Genomic DNA, 24,025 nt, shown 5'->3' with positions numbered 1-24,025 from the left:
TACTATCATTTAGGAGAAATTTACCAATTGTTTTGTTTTTGTTTTTGTTTTTTTTAAGGGGTTTCATTCTGTCGCCCAGGCTGGATTGTAGTGGCATGGGCCTTGATCTCACTGAAGCCTTGTCTTCTGGGCTCAGGCAGTCCTCCCACCTCAGCCTCCCAAGTAGCTGGGACTGTAGATGTGTGCTATTATGTCTGGTTGATTTTTTTTTTTTTTTAATTAGAGTCGAGTTCTTGCTATGTTTCCTAGGCTGCTGTTTAACTCCTGGGTCAAGCGATCCTCTGACCTTGGCTTCTCAAAGTCCTGGGATTATAGGCGTGGGCCATCACACCTGGCCTAACAGAATATTTAAAAGTGGCCACTCAGCAACCAAAGTCCCAAATCTAAAATGTAATGGATGTGAGAAAATTACTATGCTTGTTATAACTAGAACCATGTTATTCTCTACCATTTAGACTCAGTGGGTCCAGTCCAGATAAGAAAACTGTCTTAACTCATAATACAGGCTCTTTGGGGAGGCATATTAAGTCTTTGAGTTGATTATTTCCCTTATCCCACCTTTATTCTACTAGCCTGAAAGGGTTAGCTGCCTTCTTGGCTGGCCAAAGTTCCCACTACGCAGTGAGTAGGGCACTCGCTCAGTCATTCAGAGGAATGGCTCAATAAAACTCAACATTTTGTTGTTTTGTTTATCATTACCTGCTCTCCCCATCCTGCCCTTTTGGATATCATTCCTTTTTCTCAAACAAATGAGAATGGACAGGTAGTTTAACATTCCATTCCACAAAGGTCAGGGATGAGTAAAGGAATTATGGTTGCACTGCTGTACAAAATTGCCCCAAATGTTCCCAGGCTTTTGGGATGCCGGTCCGCACCAACCCAAGGCTCTTGTTCCTAAGGTTGCTATCAGCTGAACAAAACTTCAATGCAGCAGATTTACACCAAGGAAAAGCAAAAGTAATTTATTCTATTCTCTTTGACCATTTTGGAGAAAACCTGTGGGCCTCTGCATGCCAACCCTAAGTCTACAGTAGCGATAATAGGGTAAGGGAAGGTGAGGTGGAAAATCAAGGAGATGGAGTAAAAGAGAACTTTCTGCACTTCCTAGATGAGTCAGGTGGGGGACAGAGCAGGGTACATGCTAGGATAAATGGGGCTGCAAAATCAAAACTAGTAAGAGTTAGCTAATGATGTCAATATGGCTGCTTACTTCTGAGAAATAGGCATGAGCTGCTAATTCCAATACCTGTAATAAGCAGTTGAGTTACGTTAACACATTATAATATTTTAATTAAATGCCACATTTAAAAAATTACATAAATATCCAGAAGTTCCTTTTTTGCTCCCCAAGGTTAATAGGCATTGTGCTTAAAATGGCAGTTTAGTACAATTCTAGTGGCTATTTGCTTTCAAAATTTCTTAGGAAGCAGAGTAGAAAGCTTCTGTTAAGATTTAGTTCATTAGAAAAGGAACATCATACAGATCAGGGGAAGCTTCAGTCCTAGACATTAATTAAGAAATTTTACTCTCGTTCCTCAAATTTCCATACTGGGAATATGAGTTCTGATCTGTACTTAAAGTTAAAAAAAAAAAAGCTTGATCTCAGAATGAACTTAAATACACTCAAAGATCTAGGTTTTTATTTGAGCCCTTGAGCATGCACTAATGACATGTGTAATCCCTAACTCTTCAGCATTTGCAGTGAAAATTTCGAATGCCAACTTGAAACCCTTTTAGTGTGTCTAAAATATTTTAACCATGGTGCTGAGGAGTTAGAGACCAGCTGCTGGCATTACATGCAAAATGGACAGCACTGGTGGGCTACAGGTAGACTATGTGATTTACAAAAAGACAGACAGGACAATTTATCCTTGCTTCACTTCTCACACACATGGGACTTCCAAGGGGGACAGAATTCTTAACTGCCTTTTAAACTAGCTCCTATCTTTCTCATTTTCCTCTGGCTTCAACTAGCTTATGGAAGGTATCTGCAGTCGCTGTTGACTTTTTCGACTTACCATTTTCATCTACAGCAAGTACACAAGCCCCTTTGGCCAGCAATTCCTCAACTACCACCTTCAAGCCATTGCGCGCAGCAACATGGAGGGGTCTGAAAAACACAAGATCGAGCATCAATTGTGGTACATATTTGGGTGAGAATGTGGCATTTTTGTTGGCCCATATGACAAAAAGGAAGAAATACTTAAGAATCCACAACTAGTATACGGATGTTTTTACTTTAAAAAAAAAAAAAATTGCTGACCAGATCTTTTCCAGGTTCTACACAACTGTTCTTGTATGTTTGGCCCAGATCTTGCTGCCTCTCAAGCAATCTCAATGACAGTAAATAGGAAGACAGAGGAATAACTCAAGTTTGGTGTGTTTTGCAGGCTTTTTACTGCTTGATTTCTAACACAGAATTTGAATCACTGTTTCACACAGTTCAACAATATGACTGGTATTAATGTCACCCATATATGTGTTTAATCTCAAACCTCCTTGTTACTACTAAATGCCAACAGATGTTTTACTGAATTTATAATACCTTAAAGAATTATGTCAGCTGGGCCTGGTGGCTCACGCCTGTAATTCCAACACTTTGGGAAGCTGAGGAGGGCAGATCACCTGAGGTCAGGAGATTGAGACCAACTTGGCCAACACGGTAAAACCCTGACTCTACTAAAAATACAGAAATTAGCTGGGCATGGTGGCAGGTGCCTGTAATCCCAGCTACTTGGGAGGCAGAGACAGGAGAATCACTTGAACCCGGGAGACAGAGGTTGAAGTGAGCTGAGATGGTGCCACTGCACTGCAGCCTAGGTGACAGAGCAAGACTCTGTCTCAAAAGAAAAAAAAAATAATTATGTAAAACTCAGTGTATTGTGCTATAAACTAAATAAGAATCCTTTTTTTTTGGTGGGGTTTGGGAGGGGAACAGGGTCTCACTCTGTCACCCAGGCTGGAGTGCACTGGCACGATCATAGCTCGCTGCAGTCTTGACCTCTTGCTGGGCTCAAGTGATCCTCCAGCTTCAGTCTCCTGAGTAGCTGGGAGTACCGGTGCCAACCACTGTGGCTGGCTAATTTTTAAAATTTTGTATAGAGAGGGGGTTTCATCATGTTGGCCAGGCTGGTCTCAAACTCCTGGGTCAAGTGATCTGCCTGCCTCGGCCTCCTAAAGTGCTGGGATTACAGGCATGAGCCATTACACCCAGCCAACAATCTTCTTCTTTGAGACAGAGTCTCACTCTTGTTGCCCAGGCTGGAGTGCAGTGGCACAATCTCAGCTCACTGCAACCTCCACCTCCCAGGTTCAAGTGATTCTCCTGCCTCAGCCTCCTAAGTAGCTGAGATTACAGGTGCCCACCATCATGCCCAGTTATTATTATTATTTTTTTGTATTTTTAGTAGAGATGGGGTTCCAACATATTGGCCAGGCTGGTCATGAACTCCTGGCCTTAAGTAATCTACCTGCCTTGGACTCCCAAAGTGCTGAGATTACAGGTATGAGCCACCATGCCCAGCTTAAGAATCTTAAATGAAAAAAATTCCTTTGCCTTTAAAACAAATGCATAAATAATTTCCTAAAGCAGAAAATGAAACAGCTTTTAGATCTTTCACACCGAGGGTTATACCGAATTCTATTAAAATATAATCAAGACAAATAGCTTAGAAACTCTTCAAATGTATTCTGGGAACCTGATTTGTAAAACTGTCATTTTCCAGTCAGAATACATAATGCTAATACATAATACAAATAGTTTCCCCAAATATGTCAGTCCATAAGATTGTTCTAACAGCCCGCTAAATTTATAATATTGCCCCAGAAATATCAGCAAAGAGAAACACAGACCTCAAAAAGTTCTATGAAGACATATCAAAAGAAAGCTTCTAACTAAAATTGCCTAGCTTGGTCAGCACTTGTAGGTATGTGACTGTCACCTTCATGCAGGGGAAGCCAAGTCTGCATCTTTCACCACTGTGCTCCCCAGAGCTAGTTTGGCATATAGCAGCTCTTTATATTTGTAGAATAAATGACTATGACTCTGGGTTCAAGTCCAACATTAGTAGTTACACTTACGTCTGCAGTGCATTATTTTTTGCATTAATAAGGCTCTCATCTTGTATCTTGTCAAGTATTAACAAGGCACATTTTTCATGACCCTAATAAAGAAAAAGGATGATAAGAAATATGGGACAGAGACACAGAAAAGTTACTGAAAAATTTCTTCATTGTAATTTAAATTGAAAATGAATTTCCTCTGCCTTAGAACATTCTGTAGGGTTATTTTCTGAGTCATTTTTTTCTTCTTAATAGCAAATGGGCTCCAGACACTGTAAGAGTCCTAATAAGGTCTATTAGAACTTGGTTAACATAAGTCTGATCCAAAATATTAATATTGCTAAGATAAATTTTAAAAGTAATGCCCAGAGAGCTAAAGCAGATGCTAGTTTAGCTAGGTCAGCTGGTAAGTAGGGAGTAGAATTAGGAATATTGTTTGAATCTTTCAACATTTAACATACCTCAGAAGTCCCATACTGACTCCTATTTCAAGATATCAGTTACTACTTCAGTGATCCATTTATCCTTGGAATTCCCATTACATCTATTATCTCTATCATTCATCATCATTAATTGCCTTATATTGTGAAGCAGCCCTATTTCAGGGAAACACATTCTTTTCTTCCTCAACCAGTGGAAATATCTCTCTGTACCTTATGAAAATTAGATGGTTAATAATTTTTGAAAATCGACTGATGAGTCAGAGACCCCTTCACAATTTGAGGCCTGCTACCCTTTTAAGGGGACATGGCTTCCTAAGCCCTTGCTAATCAACATGTGGCCTGCAGACCAGCCGCATTAGTATTACTGGGAGTTAGAACTGCTGAATCTCAAGCTCAGCCCCAGACCTAATAAATCAGAATCTGTTTTTTCACAAAATTCCCAGGTGATTCATTTGCCTGATCAAGTTTGAAAAGCATTGCACTTATATTCACCAAAATACTATACCTTGACATAAACTTCATAAAGCTGAGTACTTTTTGTGGTTCCCATGGGCTTCCCAGAGCATGAAGTGAGAAAATGCAAGCAATGAAAGGAATGGCTGAGACTTCTGGTACCATATAGGTAACAATGGCAATATTCTAACTATGTTGAAATAAACCACCGCCATGGGTGCTAACTGGCTTCATATTATAATACCTTATATGGGAGACCTTTAAATATAATTTTAGAAATGTCCATGGAGGTTTTATTCTGAGGCACTGCTGTTGGAGTATAAACTGTTGTGACCTCACAAGAGGGCAAGTTGGTCTAAAAATATTTATATTTTTAGATATATATTTATATATATAATAATATATATTATATATATAAATATATATAAATATTTATATTATATATAAATATATAAAAATATATTTATATATATAATATATATATTATAAATATATATAATATATAATAAATATATATAATACATATATATTTAGATATATATTATATATATATATATTTAGATATATATACCAGCTGGGTGTGGTGGCTCACGCCTGTAATCCTAACACTTTGGGAGGCTGAGGCAGGCAGATCACAAGGTCAGGAGTTTGAGACCAGCCTGGCCAGCATAGTGAAACCCCATCTCTACTTAAAAAATACAAAATTTACCAGGCATGATGGCACACACCTGTAGTTCTAGCTAGTCAGGAGGCTAAGGCAGGAGAATCACTTAAACCCAGGAGGCAGAGGTTGCAGTGGGGTGAGATTGCACCACTGCACTCCAGCCTTGGCAATAGATTAAGACTCCATCTCAAAAAAAAAAAAATTATATCTTTAGATCCTTAGACTCAATAATTCTACACTTAGGAATTTATCTTAAAGAAATGAGTAAGGATGTTTATAAAACATTTCTCTGCAGTAAGCATTATTGATACAGATTGAGCATCCCAAATTCAAAAATCTAAAATCAAAAATGCTACAAAATCCAAAACGTTTTGAATACTGACATGACACTCAGATTTTTGGATTTGGGATAATCAACAGGCATAATGCAAATATTCCAAAATCCAAAAAATTCCTAAATCCAAAGCACTTTCTAGTCCCAGGCATTCAGATAAGAGATACTGAACTTGCACTAACATATAATTGAAAATGAGCTATATGTCTAATAATAGCAGATGGGTTGAATGAAGGATGGCCCATTTCTAAGCTGAAATACTACATATCTTCTAAAATACCATAAAACACGATATCTAAAAGACATTCATAATATGCTATTCAGCAACAAAACCAAGTTTTATAAAATCATATATATGATAAATTATATATATATAATTTATCTTTTGTGGAAGAAGGAATCTTGAGCAACCTGTGAACACATTTCTATTTGAAAAATAAAAACCACATTCTTTGCATTGAATGTGTGTAATCACACCAGAAAAAAGGGGGGAGGGTAGAAATACACATAGATCTATTTATTTGCTTCACAGAAGAGTATTTTTTGGCTGTTACTACAATGTCTTCAAATGCAACAAAAGGAAAACAAGTAAAACTGCTTATACTTTACAAGCCATCTAACTAACGTCCTAACTTTTATGTGGTACCAAAACGTGATACAATAACCAGGGAGACAGATACAGTGGCAGTATCAAGATAGACAGACTACAGGAAGAATGCAAGTGGCAAGTGCCATGAAAAGCATGTCCACATCATCTGTGTTGATGAAGCGTATCTTCATCAACCTAGTGGGTCTGTCTTTTCCTTCTCACCCTTCATTCCACTTTAAGTTAACAAGACTCTGGAAAAATGTACATCTTAATTAAGAGCCATGCTACACAGTTCTGAGATAGCACTTCAGTGGTATTATTACCATTATTATGACACGAAGTAGCAATGTTTTAAATTCATTTACATACTTTACTACAAGCCAAATGTAAGGGTGTATTCAAGTCCTTATCCTTTACAGTCAGATCAGCCTGGGCACTATTCACCAAAATATCTGTAGAAAAAGCCCAAAAGAGGGTTACTTAGATGAGATGCTAATCACATGCATTCTGAAGAAGTTACTACAAACATAATAACATTTAAATTAGTACAGCTCACATTATTTAATATTTTTAAAGAAAAAGGAATAATTTATTGTCATATCTGTGCTATCCAAATTCAAGATTAATAGGCACTAATTTTAACTGCTTTTACAGTTCACTATTTCCATTTAAAATGATTCTGTTGTTAAACTTGGTTTCTAAATGTTAAGAATTTCACTGCAGATGGGTAGACTCTGTGCCAAGAATAAAAAAACAGGGAAAGGAAGATGCTTGAACAGGTAGAATCAGGTGACCTAAGTAAAACTGCTAATGGACCTTTTCCACATGTATATACTGTGAGAACAACTGATTTCTTGATTTGACATTATTTTGGTTTTTGGATGGGCATAAATGTAAAGTTCATACAACAAGCACATACCCACAGCGCCTGCCTGCCCATTCTCAGCAGCCATCATCAGTGCTGTTTTCCCTGAATTATCAACTGCGTTCACTTGAGCATTGTGTCTCAGAAGAAGCTGCAAGCACTCCACATGATCAGCAAATGCTGCTGCGTGAAGGGGTGTCCTAAAGATTTAAAACAAGTATCACTTCAGTTTCCTTTAAACTTCATTCCTGTTATTAACTGCCCAAGAAACATGTACATGGTGTTGTCTTAAGGATTTAAAACTTCTCAGTTTATAGACATAGTGATCAGGCCCCCTCCCTCTAAAGGTCATCCAGGGTAGACGCTGAAGTCACCTATGTGATTGGAACCCCCCAGATTTCGGGGGGTGTATGTCTTGGCCCTGATAATGAAATCAGTGTCTTTACTTACTCTTTAAAATTAAATTCCAGTGAGTCTACTTTTATTTTTAAGACAGATACTTTCAAAATTAATCCTTAAATTTATAGTTTTTTTTTAAATAAAAATTTAAAAGCCCATCATATCATCTATTGTGGATGCTTAATTTCTTTCAGAGGATAATTTGGCATTATTTATCAAAATTTAAAACTATTAACCATTTAACCAAGAAATCCAATTCTAGGTCTTTATCTCTCAGATACACTTGGGTCATGTGTATAGACACCTATGTGAGAATGTTCACTCCACCACACTTTGAAACAGCAAAATATTGGAAATGACCTAAATGTTCTTCAATAGAGGGCAGGATGAGCAAATTATAGCATATCCATTCAATGAAATAATATGCAGCTTTAAAAAGAATATGATAAATCTATATGTTTTGGTATGGAAGGTTCTCCAAGACATATTAAAAGTAGAGCATTGTTATAGAATGCTACCATGTGCAAAAAGAATACACACATATACACATATGTATGTATATATGTTTATAGATATGCACAGAAAATATTTAGGACAACACAAAATTTGTAAATAACAGTGCATAGTAGCTTTCTCTGTGGAAGAGGCTAGGGATTCTGGGCTAAAAGGAAATTTATTTTAATTATATCCCCTCTGAAATATTAAAAACCATGCTTATCCATTATTTTTTTCAATTAAAAACATAGATGCTTGGCTACTCTTCAACTGCAAAGCAGAGACTAAGATTCATCAAGATAGAAGTCATACCGTTTTAGGGTTACTTACCTGCCTTTGTCATCTCTACAGCTGACGATACTGGAATCTATGGCCCCAAGCAACAATGATGCACAATTCCCATGGTCATTTATTCTAAAATAAAAATGGGTTTTAGTGTAACGATGTCACTCTTTTACATTGTCTCTCCTCCTAACCCATCTTCCTATGTACTGTATATTTGATAATCTCAAGCATTTTTAAAAAATCAAATGTAAGTATTTGTGGTATATGTTTCAATAGCATACACTTATGGTACTGAAACCAATGGTGACCCCTAGCATTACTTCAGAACCTCTATATCCAGTAGAAGTTTAATTGCACTTACACAAAGTACCATGTTGGTGTTTTGGAGATACCAAAGTGGAATAAACATGCCTCCCTCAGATTTAAATGTTTTCTGACTCTTTTTCACTTACTCTTTCTTTATTGATCTATTTTATGCCTCCAATATCTCTCCTATCAAATGGCCCAGCTTCATATAAAGGCCAGAGACAATGTAAAGACAAAACATCCTCAGGTCTTGGGCCCCCAGGCTAATCATGGAAGCCCTGTTGAACACAGACTCCCAGGCTGACTATGGAAGTCTGACTTAAAGTCACTGTATCCACTGAACAATTGCTCACCATTGAGACTGGAGCAAAAATTAAATTTATCAGAAAAGAACTTACAACATATGAAAGATGAAGAATTTCAGTATATGAAAAGTTGTCCTAGTGTGAAATATCTTTCTAACCATCTGTAGGCATACTATTGTCAACTCTGACTTATTTTTAGAATTTGGCAGACGAATGTGAATTATACCTGAAGAGTTCTCTACATGTGTAATGCACCACTCACTCTACCCCTTTATGAGATTTCCCTAGGGTGGCAGGTGTGTCCCTTTGGAACTGTGGCACTCCACAAATAGCTCTGGGAAAATCATTAATAGTTTGCTACCAGATCTACTTGTCTTTAGCAGCAAAATGGAATATTTCAGTCTTATCTGTAATCTAAAAGCTTTTTTTTCCCCTAAAAAGCAACTTTTCTATGTGTAGTTAAAATAATTAAAGCAATACCATTAATTCTCAGCATTTCTACTTACATTGCACAGTGCAGTGGAGTAAAGGGATTACCGATAAATTTTCGAAAACATTTTTGCTCCAAAAGTACCTCTATACAGTTTTCATTACCTGCAAGAAATAAAAATCATTTAGGGAGTTTTCAAGAAAGAAGTTTTGTTCAACCCAATCTGCTTTTTCATTAAGTATTGAGTTTTGGCTTATGAATTTTCCTGAATTGGCTGAACATTCATTCTCTATGGGATAAAATTAACAAAATGCCAAACTGTTATTAACTATGTTCACAGGTGTTCTGAGACTTAATGAACAAATAAAACAATGAAGGCCATATGGTCTGGTGGAGAGAAATAGAGAATACAACTCATTTGCAAGCAGAATATATTCTGTGTTATGCTCAGCTCTTGAAAGATAGATGCTTCACACAGGCATCCTTCAATTTTTTTACTTTTATAAGCAGAAATGTACCTTTCATCCATACAAATACCTCCACTTACAGTTATACGTTCCAGTGGAGAGGTGAAACTGTCATTAGCAGAAAACAGTATTTGAGATGAGGCATGTGAAAAGGTTTTGACTGTAAAATACTACATGTGTTTTAACTGGCCCCAAGAACAGTTCTTGGCATATCATGGCCACTCAGTAAGCACTATTCAAATAAGTAGATGAATGAATATGAGAGATTATTTGCAACAAAATGGCAGGTGGTTTTCAAATCAACTGAATTTGAGTTAAGTAAGGTCCTAGCTGTCAGCTTACTTGTTATGTGATCTGAGTCAATTTAGTTGAGATCTCTGAGCCTCAGTTTCTCACATAAACAAAATTGGACTAGGAATATCTGCCCTATCTATGTCATAGGATGGTGGGAACTTTATTTAATAAAGGGCCTCAGTGTTGTTTGTGAAGTTCTATACAAACAAGACAGATCTTGACATCTGGTATTGTCTCCCAGGAAGAAGGATGATGGTTCCCCAGCCTGACTAAGCATTCCTTCATTACAAACCTGGTAAAAACAAAACCAAAAACAAACCAAAAAATTCCTCTCTGTGGTTCTCAGTTATAAGGTGAGAAGACATTACCATTTGGCTTTGGAACACAGATTGTCCTGAAAGTCTTCTTGGTTGAACTCAGTGCTACATTAGTGAAAGTTCCCTTATGATCTACCTCAGAATGATGAAGATTGGACACTTTGAAATATTAAAATACAAATCAAACCTTTCCTGTATCTAAAAAGAGAAAGGCAATATTGGTTTTAGACAGATTAAAAAGCATATGAAGTAATAAATATAAAACGCTGGCAGAGGCCAGGCATGGTGGCTCACACCTGTAATCCCAGAACTTTGGGAGGTCGAGGTGGACAGATCACTTGAGGTCAGGAGTTCAAGACCAGCCTGGCCAACATGGCAAAACCCCATCTCTACTAAAAATACACATACAAAAAGAAAAACTACCAAAATTAGACAGGCATGGTGGTACATGCCTTTAGTCCCAGCTATTTGGGAGGCTGAGGCAGAAGAATTGTTTGAACCCAGGAGGCAGAGGTTGCGGTTAGCTGAAATTGCACCACCAGCTTGGGTGACAGAGTAAGACTCCATCCCACCACCCCTACTCCCCCAAGCAAAGCTGGCAGCTTCAGGCAAGTTGTACTATTTAGCCTTCCAACTAACTACATGGAACCCTCATTCAAATAGTCCCTGACACCTCAACTCTTCCAAAGGATCTAGCTTAGGGCAGCATCCACACATAGCATTCCTTAAATGGGGACTATATGAACCCCAATTTAGGAGTTTGTGCAGGTAGGACTGGAGATGACTGAGCTTTCAATATTTCAAAGTGCCCAGTGGAAAGGAATCTGGGAAGATGGGAGCTTGAAACTCAGACCTGGACAAAGCCTGCACTGAAAGGTGAACTACTTAGGAGAGGACTGCTCCTCATCCCCTGCCTGTAACTGGAAAGGCTTAGAACACAGACACCTCTCCCCCTGAACCTGGGGAGACGATGTGTCTGTGTCAGGTTTGCCACCTGCCGTGATAATCAGCACTCTCACTGCATCCCTCGCCTCTTGTAGGTTCTCCAGTGCCAGAGAACTCCACAGCTTGACCCAGATGGGGGTCACCATTAGTAGGTAAACAAACAAACAAACAAATAAACAAAAACCACGATCCTCTAATGGCAGGAAGGGAACAAAACTAAATTGAAGAAATAGAAAATTCAGCTCTTACTGAGGCAGAATGAATGAAAAAAAGAGGACTGTAATGAAAACACAGTGAGAGGTCTTAAATTGATACAGAGAACACACACACAAAAGTGCCTTTTGTGGAACTATTAATAGTTTCTAATTTAAAATTTTAATTGACTAATTGAAATGTAAAAATAAAATTATAGAAGTAAAGTAAAAAATATATGGGAAAATATCCATATAATCTTAGGGGTAGGAGACCTTTTGAAGAAAGACTGGAAGCTTGGAAACCATAAAAAATCTGATAGATTCAAGTACATAAAAGCTCAAAATGTCTACATGGAAAAAGACACCATAAATAAGGAACAAAAATATTCATATTTCTAAGACATTCATATCATTAAACATTCATCATATCACATTCATATCACTAAGACAAGGTGCTGCTATAAGCATACAAGAAAAGATAAATAGTTCAATAGGAAAAAAGTGAGCCATGGATGGAAAAAGTAATTTCCAGAAGAGGAAACACAAATAGCCAATATGTGTACTATTAGGGAAATGCAAAAGGAAACTACAAGATACCCTTTTTTTGCCCTTCAAATTGACAAAAATTTTAAAAGGTGTTATTCTGGGTTGGGAAGTGTGTGGAAAAACACTAACTTTTATACAAATGTTCGGTAAAATAATAAATTTTGATATCCTTTTTGCAAAATAATATGGTGTAATTTATTAAAATTTAAAAATATACAAACCCCCTTACTCAATAATTTTATTTCTGGAAACTTATCTGACAGAATTTATGGTACCATAATATGGACACACACATTGGCACATTGTTCGTAATAGGAAAAAAACCAATCTGAATGTCAACCCACAGAAACCCGGTTGAATAAATAATAAATTCTGGTATATATATTGCTATGAAGTAATATACAACTATTACAAGATCAATCCATATTGATACATATTGATTTGTAAGAATATCTGTAATACAATTTTAATTAAACACCAACAAAAACAGTTATAGAATGGTTGTTGTTATCCAGTTTCAAAAAACAGATACACATTTATTTGTAATTATTTATATTCTCAAAGGAAAAATTATGAAAGATGCACACAGAATTACATTAGAAAGTAGGTTTGGAAATGGTAACAATTTTACTTCAGATACTTCAGTACTTTGGAATTGGTATTATTAGCATGCGTTTTTAAATTAAAACAAGTAAAATACAAATTTTTAAATCTCCCAAATAGTAAGTACAACAAACTTAATGGGGAATATGAAACATAAAAAAGAAATACCAGAAGATGAATCATGCATCTACTAGTAATCAATTGTGACAGGTTATTAAATTATATATATATATGTATATATATACATAATATATATGTATATATATAAATAATATATATGTATATATATGTGTATATATATAAACAACCTGTCATATATATATATATATCTATATATATATGGTTTTAGTCTTATTAGTTTAATTACTTGTGGGATCCCTGGTTATATTACATAGATCAGAAACTCTGAATAAAACTGGTCTTTTAAGCTTATCAGTTCTGATTACGACTTATGTGTTAATGATTAACTAAAAGGGGAAAGTGAACTGGAGTCAATTAAGGCATCGCAACAGCTATAGAGGGGTGAGAATTATTGAAAAAAAAAAAAAGACACACAAAATATGCAAAAAAGTTATCTTGGGTGCAGAAAGATTAGAAACCGTGGTTTGCAGAGTTATACAAGGCTCTCACCTCCCCTGAGCTCACAGTGGTCATGGGGTAAGAAGTCTAATGGAATCAGTCAAATGATAAGCAACTTACCATTGTAACAAGCCCAGTGCAGTGGTGTGTAGCCTTGGTTGTCTTTGAAACAACAGTCCTCCTCAGAAAGAGCCATTTGGAGCAGCTCGCTCAGCCACGTGGCGTGGCCACGAGCAGCCGCATAGTGCAAGGGAGTTCTCCCTCTGGAATCTTTACAGAGAATTGACACTTCTTGTTCCAGCAGCATTTGCACACATTCCTCGTGTCCTGTCATAATCTGATACATTGCAATTAAAACACAAAACAAACCTCAGAAGACTCAAGAAGCAAAGCAATTGGCAAAGTGAGGCTGGGCTTAGAGCAAGTGGACATGTGCCTGGGTCTTTAAGGCAGGCAGGCTCTGCCCTATTTCAAGGGCAGAAGACAGGACAACCTCAGCAAAATTCATAACAGAAAGATCTGTGAACATCAGCATTTTCCAAACATTTCTTGCCTCTCCCAACAACCATGAAAGATATCATGATACAGCAAACATCAGTTTTAGAATCAGGAAGGTGTAAGTGAAATCTTGGCTCCCCTGTGACAGGTCAGTTTGCCTCTCCGTGCCTCACTCTATTCACCTGTATGTAAGAATAGTAATAATACCTCACGGGGTGTTGTGAGGACTGAGATAATAGATGCAAAGGCTCTCAGCCTGTTGTACAGCCCACAGGAAGCACCCAAGAAATAAAAACTATGATTGTGACAATGATCACATAGTTTTTCTTCTCTTCATTTACCAGTGTGCTTGGTACCAGCCCAAAATAGCAATTTTATTATTTCTGTTGTATTCACTTAGTTTATTTGGCATGCTTTAAAAAAGAGTCCAGAGGATGCAAGTGGCTCAAGCCTCAATACCAGCACTTTGGGAGGCGGAGGCGGGAGGATCACTTGAGCCCAGCAGTTCGAGAACCACCTGGGCAACATAGCAAAACCTCATCTCTACAGAAAATACAAACATTAGCTGGGCATGCTGGTATGCACCTGTGGTCCCAGTTACTGGGGTGAGGCTGAGGTAGGAGGATTGCTTGAGCCTGGGAGGTCAAGGTTGCAGTGAGCTGAGATCATGCCACTACACTCCAGCCTGGGTGATAAGAGTAAGACCAAAACAAAAACAAAAACGAAACAAAACAAAAAAACACTTCAGCAGATCTGTGCAAGTTATTGTCCACAGGAGACATACTTTGGTATTATTTGTAGTAACAAACAATTAGAATTAGCATAACTACTTAAAACCAGGTAATCATTGAAATAAACTATGGCACCTGAACACAATGAGGCATTAAAAATCATAATGCAGAAGAAAGTAACATGAAAAAAGGTCCTTGATATATTAAGAGAAAAAAAGCAGATTCCAAATAATATCTTCAGTATTCTCTCTTTTTAAAATTTAAAACAAGTCTATATATAGAAAAAAGATTGGCAATAATATATACCAAAAAGTGGTTATCTCCAGGAGGTATGATTACTGGTGATTGTGATTTTCTTCTCTGGGCTTTAAAAAAATATTTTGCAAATTTTCTATAATATACATGTATTTTGTAGTCAGAAAGCAGAACCAATTTCGCCAACAGTAGGAGATCATGCATCTATTATCACAATCTAACATAAAATCTTAAGAGCAAAATCTTCCATTATTTTGCCTTTGCCAAGGATTTTATAATTTCTTTTTGACTGAATAAGGTTAATTGGTTATATAGGAAACAACCTTTTTGCTAAAAAATTCATAGAATGAAAAGAAAGAAAACAAGTTCATTAAAAAATTGCTTGACTAAAGCTGAGAAAGATGTACATACCCCTCTGTGTAAAGCTGTGCATCCTAGGATGTCAACAGTATCTATGTTGGCATCCTTTTCAAGTAATAACGAAACAGCATCAATATGTCCATATGCGACCGCAAGCATCAGTGGTGTTCTAGGCAGAGAGATAAAGTAGGCTTTCAAAAAGGAGATTAAAAAAATATTCATCACTACCAGTGGGAGGACATTTCTCTTTTCCTCTCTCATTCTCTTCCTCTCTCATCTTGACAACTGCTTAATATTTTCTGAGTGTCCCCAATTTGCTATACGCTATGCAGAACAAGCTATCTGCCTCTGCTCTGATGGCCACATGGAATGTTGTTGGTGGAATGATCCCTAGGGATGAAGCAAGAGAAGCTTCCTTTTCAATATATTCATGTTAATCTCACCATTTTCAGACCTATGTAGCATTCATTAGATACCAAGGGCAGGGAGTATGTGTATGTAGAAGCCCCTCTTGCTTCCATCAGAGCAGCTCTACTTTGTAGTATTCTGTGTTGGACTTCTGCTAAAGATTTCATTTAAACAAAGCTTCTTTCCCTACAGAAAACTCTGACAAGTCTCGGGGAAAGAACAGAGTGTTGTGATGCGAGAAGGAGGTGAGATTCTGACTATGACACTAATTCACATGTGTGGGGCTAGTCACTGCTGACTTTTTGCTCTGCATTTCCTATTTATAAGAGAAGATTAGGCAGGGAATAAGCCAACAGAAGGAAATTACTTTGAAAAAACAAACTTGAGGAAGAAAAGACATCTGAAGAATTTTAATAATAGAGATAACCTCATGAGGTCTGTCCTATTTATTAATTAGAAAATGGCAATGGTGTAGCAGTTTCAGAAGAGAATAAAAATGGGTGGAAAGAGGGAACATAAATAAGAGCCAGGAAACACGGCCACAGCCCTTAAAAAGGTGATCCTTTTCATCAAGACATGCACACACCCTCCCATTCATGCTTTTCTTGGATATATGCACTGTAATATAAAGCCTCCTCATTAGTCCAGGGCACTCGCCCAAATACATTCCCCCAGCTTTGCAGTTCTGCAGTCAGCCCTTGTAACAATCTAACAAACCAACCCAGTAGCTGCTGTGATTGAAATGTCAACCCAAGGCCACGTGTGAGTGCACTTACTGTCCTTTGGCATCTTTCACATCCACCACCTCCGGGTTGTCTGCAATTTCTAGTAACAGCCGTAAACACAGTGTGTGACCATTAATTACTGAAAAAGAAAATAGTGGACATTCTTTTAATAGAACAACACTACACATATCTCTACCAAGTGATTTGATTGATTGATTGATTGATTGAGATGGAGTCTCCCTCTATCACCCAGGCTGGAGTGCAGTTGCACGATGTCATCTCACTGCAACCTCCAGCTCCTGGGATCAAGTGATTCTCCTGCCTTGGCCTCCAGAGTAGCTGGGATTACAGGCATGCACCATCATGTCCAGTTAATTTTTGCATTTTTAGTACAGACAGGGTTTCACCATGTTGGCCAAACTGGTCTCAACTTTCTAGCCTCAAGTGATCGCCTGCCTCAGCCTCCCAAAGCACTGGTATTACAGGCATGAGCCACCAAGTGACTTTTTCTGAGATGGAATCACACTCTGTCGCCCAGGCTGGCTGGAGTGAAATGGCATGATCTCGGCTCACTGCAACCTCTGCCTCCCGAGTTCAAGCCTCAGCCTTCCAAGTAGCTGGGATTACAGGCATGCTCCACCACATCTGCTGATTTTTGTATTTTTAGTAGAGATGGGGTTTCACCATATTTCCTAGGATGGTCTCGAACCCCTGGGCTCCATCGACTCGTCCTCCTTGGCCTCCCAAAGTGCTGGGATTACAGGCATGAGCTACCGTGCCCACTTTTGTTTGGACTTCAAATCAGTGGTTTTCCATTGTTGCCGCTGGATCCCGCTCCCCCCCCACCACCCAGGTGGTTTCTGGGCAGAGTGCCTCCGTGTTAATCTGTCTTCCCCTTTCTTCCTAGAAGGGCGCTTTGATCCCCACCTCCTTTTCTAGTTCCTGTGTTGAGGGCTTTTCTACACCTGAGGTCCTTTCTTATCTCCTGTTATGGGACTAATAATCTCTCCCCACTAGTCAGCTCCCCTTTTCGTTCCTCTGAGTCACCTAATTCTATATAATCATCCAGTGTTCACCCTGCCTCCAGCCCTTTTGAAAATTATTTAGAAGGGAGTAGAAGGAGATGAGGGAAGCCGTAGCAGGATGGAGGAGGAGGGAGGGGAGGAAGGAAGGAGAGAAGTGGAGGGGAGATGGGAGAGGGCGGAAGGGAAGGGAGTAGGGAGCTGGGGCTGCCTCTTCTCCCAGATCCTTTTACATTCTGAAGTAGGTATCACTGTAACAGCTCTGACTGATGAATCGCGGCAGAAAACAAAACCTCACGCTGGTAGGCTGTGCAGGCTCTATCCACTCACTGCTGAGTGATGGTCCCTCTGCCCCGCGGTCCCCAAACCGTAGCCCGCGCTTTCTCTGCCTTCTCTGGGGCCCTCGTGACTGGGCCAGGTGTGACTGGGCTCCCCGGGAGCCCTTTCATAGGCCAGGCCGGGCCTCCCCTCCCCCTCCTCGCCCAGCGGACTGAGTGGGGGCCCATGTGGGCAGGAGATGTGGCCCCCACATGGGCTGGGGTGGGAGCACAGGAAGGGCCCCTGTGCGCACCAACACCAGGCTGCTTTAGAAGGCTGTGGTCCCACAGGGGCTGGGAAGCAAACCTGTGAAGATAACCCCGGGGGTAAGCTGCTTTCCGCCAGGCTGTTGAATGGAAACTAAACCCTTACAACAGGCATGGCTTCCCACTTAGGGAGTAAGATGAAAGCAACTGTGGTTAAAATTCCAAACGTGACCTCTCGCCTCTCTAACAATGAGAAGGCCGCAAAGTGCATTGCATTTGCCGCATTATGGATGTGGAGAGACAAGGGAATAGATGCCGCTCTGTGAGGTTGATAAAGGCTCTCCTAAGAGCTGCATTTTGCAGACCTTTTATTCGCTTGCCAGCCATGAGAATGCTAATTTAACAATGACACATTTTTTTCAGGGACAATATGTACATATTAGAACTAGCTTGCATTCATCAAGAGCCCTCAAATGAACTACAGGAATAATGCACACATTTTGTAGACCATTGCATTCAGCTCATTCTCAGCAACAGTCCATTTATGTATCTCGGGAGGAAATTCTGTGGATTGCAGTACAGGTAATCCGTGGTTACTGTGGTTGCTGCTGCTGCTGCTGCTGCTGCTGTTTTTTGTTCTTACCATTACACTAAATCTGCTACCATTGGTGAAACAGGAAGGAAGTTTAACGTATGGCTAAAAGGAAATGACTAGCAAAGGACTGACAGCTAAATACTACAGATGGCAGGTTCATGAAGATGGAAAAACAGCATATTTTGACTGGTTCCTCTTTCTGCAGCAATTTAATACTACAAATAGTCATAATCATAATAGTTCAAGTGACATTTGATTTTTGGCTAAACATAAGATAAAAATTATCTAACTTCATATCACTCACTTTCACCAAAACAGTTTCTGGAGTTGAGCTTTTTATTTATTTTGTACAGTAGCTTTCTGAACTTAGCTAATAGGCCTCAAGTAAGTTTTTTTGTTTTTTTTTTTTGTTTGTTTTGTTTTTAAGAAAGAGTCTCGCTCTGTTGCCCAAGCTGAAGTGCAGTGGTATAATCTTGGCCTACTGCAACCACTGCCTCCTGGGTGCAAGCGATTCTCCTGCCTCGGCCTCCCAAGTAGCTGGGACTATAGATGTGCGCTACCACGCCCAGCTAATTTTTGTATTTTTAGTAGAGAAGGGGTTTCACCTTGTTGGCCAGGCTGGTCTCAAAAGCCTGATCTCAGGTGATCCACCCACCTCAGCCTTCCAAAGTGCTGGGAATGTAAATTTACCAGCCCCTCCAGTAAATTTACATTCCCCTGAAGTTTGTAGCCAAACAAATTCTCATTGGCTTCCTACACACTATATATTTTTTTTCCAAATTGCCTTCTAGCAAAAAGATGCTAACATCTTTAGCTCTGCTGTCAAGTCCAGCTTTGTTTCAGACTAGCTCAGCCTCTCCCTGGCTATGAGTGACAACCATTTTTCACACAACTCAAAGACTACAACTGTCACTGCAACTACTGTGCCAAAACCTCTAATACTCATCCTGGCTTTTGCTCCTCGAGGATTTGAAACTCAAAGTATCAACTCTCAAGAGAGTTGAAAAAGGTTTTGGGTAAGCAGATCCTCAGAGCACAGGCTAAAGCTTCTGCACAGTAGACATTTTGTGAACCCTCCAGTGAGAGTCTCTTTAATGAATGACACGAGGAAAATCCAAGTTGAGTGAGTCATCTTGACCACTAGGGGGCTTCATTGGACCACAATCCATATCACACTAGCAAATGACTGACAATAATTGTTCTTCACTGTTTACCTGCTTATAAAGGCGATTTTCCACAATCAAAGTAGGCCCTTTGTACTTGTGAGGAATTATACAATAATGAAAATACGATGCTTCCCTTAATAATAGGCAACTAATCTTTAAAAAAGAAGAACAAAATTTGAATTTTATAATAATACCAAGAATGGCTGGGGAGAAAAAGACTAAATGGGATGAGAAATAAGAATTTATAATCCAACCACGCCAACCATTACTAACCTAATGGCTAACTTCTTTTTCCAGCAACAATCGTTTCCAGGTAAGTAGAAAACAATCAGGTTTTTTCAATCTCTATATTGTTTTTCTTCAGTGGCTTGGAAATTCAGGGATGTAGATGGAAATAGTTCTACAAGGTCTATCATTCTGAGAAAATTTTCCCAAGTAACAAGGATCATAAAATCTTTTGAAAAACTATCTTCACTTATTTGCTTCCTTAATACACCCATTTCACTATTAAGACAGTTATTTCTCTTTATGTTACCTACTACCGTAATCAACAGCTGATATCATTGGATTTCCTGAGTCCAAAGGCATCTATGCCTTAGCTGAGCTAGACTCTTCCATACTACCTTTATGTCTGTGTATATATCTAGAAGTGACTTGACACAGTTTTTCATGGGCATGGGAGAAAAATCCCAGAAAAGGCAAATGATTTTCTTTTTGATATATATGTGTACTTTTAAAGTGTCTTGACTTTTACATCCATGTGAAAAAAAGCTAAGAAACATCATTTGGGCTGGCAGAATGATGTGCTGATTAGATTGCTGCCTTATGATTCCTTATAAGAAATAGCCCTGCTGCTGGTTTAATGCTTTAAAATGCTGTTTGATTTTGATGTGTTTTGTTCTATGTAACTTATTCTGAAGATTGCATTGCACCTTACCCTTTGTTCAGAATGTTTTGTGGTAGCTTTTAGCCAAAGGTTCTGAACTCTCTTTTGAGTTAAGAAGGCCAGAGCACCAGAAGCAGAGAACACCAATCATCTCCAAGAGGACAGCAAGTCAAAAGCATTTTGGAAGTGGGGAAGTATGTCCGATGCGGAAAGAAAACTGATATTTTAAAACCTGGGATGAAAGAAGATCTACTTACCTTCTATCACAGTTTACCAAACAAGCCACAAAACTAGGGTAACCGGGTCCTTGATAAGACCTACCTGAGGCATGAAGTGGGGTTCTTTTGGTTACATTGTCTTTCACAAAGATGGATGCGCCCTGATTGATAAGTGCTTCCACACATTCTGTGTGTCCTTTAAAGGCAGCCAGATCCAGAGCAGTGCGGCCTTTCTCATCCCTGATGTCCAGGTCCACCAGCGACTGCAGAAGGACTTCCAAGGCTTGATGATGTCCATTGTAGGCCTGCAAAGAAGAAACCAACAGCTTCCATGCTTGCTCGCTCACCTCAAATCCTGCCACAATCCACAGGAGGGGCTGGGTTTCCTGGGCCACGAATAGAGACCACTCCCAAGAGCACATCAGAAAAACACTTGGGATAATTATTAAAACACAGGCAAGCTGGAGAGTTAGACTGCAACACTATAATGCACAAACCTCACAGTTCCATATGAGCTTCTTCATGCTCTTTCTCTTTTGTCACATAATTTCCTCCAAAGGCACTAAATGTATTAATGTATTCTTAGATTTATATCCACTGATAATCTAATATAAACTAACAGCTGAATGAATTACTGTATTCTTTTATCTGTCAGTTCAGTCCTAAACATATTGGTATAATCAGAATTTTTTTTCCTGGAGTCTTTTCTGTTAACAAACCTGGAGAAAAAAAAATGCTAAAATCATTGCGGACTTTGAGATACAACAGAGGCATATAGATGTTCTGTTACAGGCCAACTCTTTACTAATTTCTAACTGTGTGGCCTTAGGTGAGTTTCTTTCTTTCTTTCTTTCTTTCTTTTTTTTTTTTTTTTTTTGAGATGAAGTCTTGCTCTGTCACCCAGGTTAGAGTGCAGTGGTGCTATCTCAGCTCACTGCAGCCTCCACCTCCTAGGTTTAAGCAATTCTCTGCCTCAGCCTCCTGAGTAGGTGGGATTACAGGTGCCTGCCACCATGCCTGGCTAATTTTTGTATTCTTAGTACAGATGGGGTTTCACCGTCTTGGCTAGGTTGGTCTTGAACTGACCTACCACCCTCCTTGGCCTCCCAAAGTGCTGGGATTACAGGCGTGAGCCACCGCACCCAGCCAGGTGAGCTTCTTAATTTCACTTAGAGTTTGTGTCTTCATTTATAAGATGAGTTCAATCAAAGCTGCCTCCCAACATTGCTGTAAAGATGAAACCGCATAGGCTTTGCATATTATCTTGCATACAGCTAGTGCCTCTTTTCTCCTTTATTTCTTCCCTTGATTATAATGAAAAACATTACATTATAGAAACAATTATGGAAATATATTCCATGTAGCAGCACCAAGTTCAGACCTTTTATGAGGTCCTATGCTATGTTAAGATTAAGAGGCTTGTCAGGTCTCACGCCTGTAATCCCAGCACTTTGGGAGACTGAGGTGAGTGGATTACTTTAGGTCAGGCATTTGAGACCAGCCTTACCAATATGGTAAAACCTTGTCTCTACTAAAAATACAAAAATTAGATGGGTATGGTGGCGGGTGCCTGTAATCCCAGCTACTTGGAGGCTGAGGCAGGAGAATCACTTGGACCCAAGATGGAGGTTGCAGTGAGCTGATATCACACCACTGCACTCCAGCCTGAATGACAGGAAGAGATTCTGTCTCAAAAAAAAAAAAAAAAAGGCTTTATACCACCAAAAAACAAAACTGAAAGTCTGAAACATAATTTTTATTGAGTCTATAAGTTAAAAAATGTATTACCCATGCTCCCCACCTCTTCACACACAGGCAAAGCACACTGAAAATAAGAGAAGGGAGCTAAGGTTATACGAGATGAAAATGGGGATGGGAGCATGGTCAAGAGCAGTTGAGAAAACTGTTTATTGAGGCCTGACTCTGAAACTAAAGATGATAGTTTAAGAGAACATTTTGAGAAATGGGACATACTCACAGGTTGTGTGCTAATGAAAGACCCCCAAACAAGGCGTTCCAGGGTCTTTGGTTTTATGACTTACTCTTGTATTGAAGAGGTGGATGCTCAACCACATACAGCTGAGGAGCATGCAGTGGAACCAGAGAGCTGTTTCTAGGGAGGATTCTGCAAAGCCTGCTGCCCATCTAACAGTGAAGGAAATTTTTGTTGGTGGTTATTCAAGAAGATATAGAGGAATGGAATTTGAGAGATGACTTTAAAAAGTATGGCAAGACTGCAACCACAGAAGCTATGGAAGACAAGCAGAATGGGAAAAAAGGAGGATTTGCTTTTGTAACTTTTGATGATCATGCTACAGTTGATAAAACTGTAATTTGGAAATACCACAATATTAATGGGCATAACTGTGAAGTGAAAAAGGCCCACTCTAAATGACAGATGCGGTCTGCTGGATTGCAAAGAGCTTATAGAGGTGGATCTGGCAATTTTATGGGTGGTAGAAAAAACTTTGGAGGTGGAGGAAGTAATTTTGGCTTTAGTAGAAACTTTGGTGGAAGAAGAGGGCTATCTAAGGTGGTGGAAGTGGTGGCAGCAGAGATAGTTATGGAGGAGGTGATGGTGGGTGTAATGGATTTGGAGGTGATAGTGGCACCTATGATGGTGGTCCTGGTTCTAGTGATAGAGGGAACTACGGTGGTGGTGGACCAGGATATGGAAATCAAGGTGGTGGATATGGTGGTGGAGGACATGACGGTTACAATGAAGGAAGAAACTCTGGCGGTGGTAACTGTGGTGGTGGCGGGAACAATAATGATTCTGGAACTATAGAGGACAGCAGCAATCAAATTTTGGATTCATGAAAGGGGGTAGTTTTGGTGGAAGCAGCTCAGGTAGTCCCTGTGGTGGTGGTTATGGATCTGAGGGAGGAAGTAGTGGATAAGGTAGCAGAAGTTTCTAAAAACAGCAGAAAGGGGCTACAGTTTTTAGCAGGAGAGAGTATGAGGAGTTGTCAGGAGAGCTGCAGTTTACTTTGAAACAATCATCTTAAATGCATTAGAGGAACGGTAAAAATCTGCCACAGAAGGAAGGATCATCCATAGTC

At 39.2% G+C, this 24,025-nt stretch overlaps 1 protein-coding gene across 8 annotated transcripts in view; it reads right to left on the bottom strand.

Annotated features, from left to right (window-relative positions):
* Window positions 1-24,025, bottom strand: part of ANKRD44 (ankyrin repeat domain 44) — a 343,966-nt gene that overhangs the window by 4,865 nt on the left and 315,076 nt on the right. For 5 of the 8 annotated variants that reach the window (XM_039469990.2, XM_039469992.2, XM_039469991.2 and 2 more), the window contains exons 18-27: window positions 21,067-21,268; window positions 16,604-16,691; window positions 15,471-15,588; window positions 13,696-13,912; window positions 9,707-9,794; window positions 8,635-8,718; window positions 7,465-7,610; window positions 6,915-6,997; window positions 4,081-4,163; window positions 2,019-2,110 (exon numbers count right to left, since the gene is read on the bottom strand). In XM_039469990.2, the coding sequence (XP_039325924.1) occupies window positions 2,019-2,110; window positions 4,081-4,163; window positions 6,915-6,997; window positions 7,465-7,610; window positions 8,635-8,718; window positions 9,707-9,794; window positions 13,696-13,912; window positions 15,471-15,588; window positions 16,604-16,691; window positions 21,067-21,268 (1,201 nt within the window). The remainder of the gene's footprint in view (window positions 1-2,018; window positions 2,111-4,080; window positions 4,164-6,914; window positions 6,998-7,464; window positions 7,611-8,634; window positions 8,719-9,706; window positions 9,795-13,695; window positions 13,913-15,470; window positions 15,589-16,603; window positions 16,692-21,066; window positions 21,269-24,025) is intronic. The other 3 variants (XM_039469994.2, XM_074399319.1, XM_074399318.1) reach the window with 1 other exon arrangement.

Source organism: Saimiri boliviensis, chromosome 5 (assembly GCF_048565385.1).
Source record: "Saimiri boliviensis isolate mSaiBol1 chromosome 5, mSaiBol1.pri, whole genome shotgun sequence".
Taxonomy (NCBI): Eukaryota; Metazoa; Chordata; class Mammalia; order Primates; family Cebidae; genus Saimiri; species Saimiri boliviensis.
Note: the sequence above shows the minus strand (reverse complement) of the source record. Positions and strands in the feature narration are given on the sequence as shown.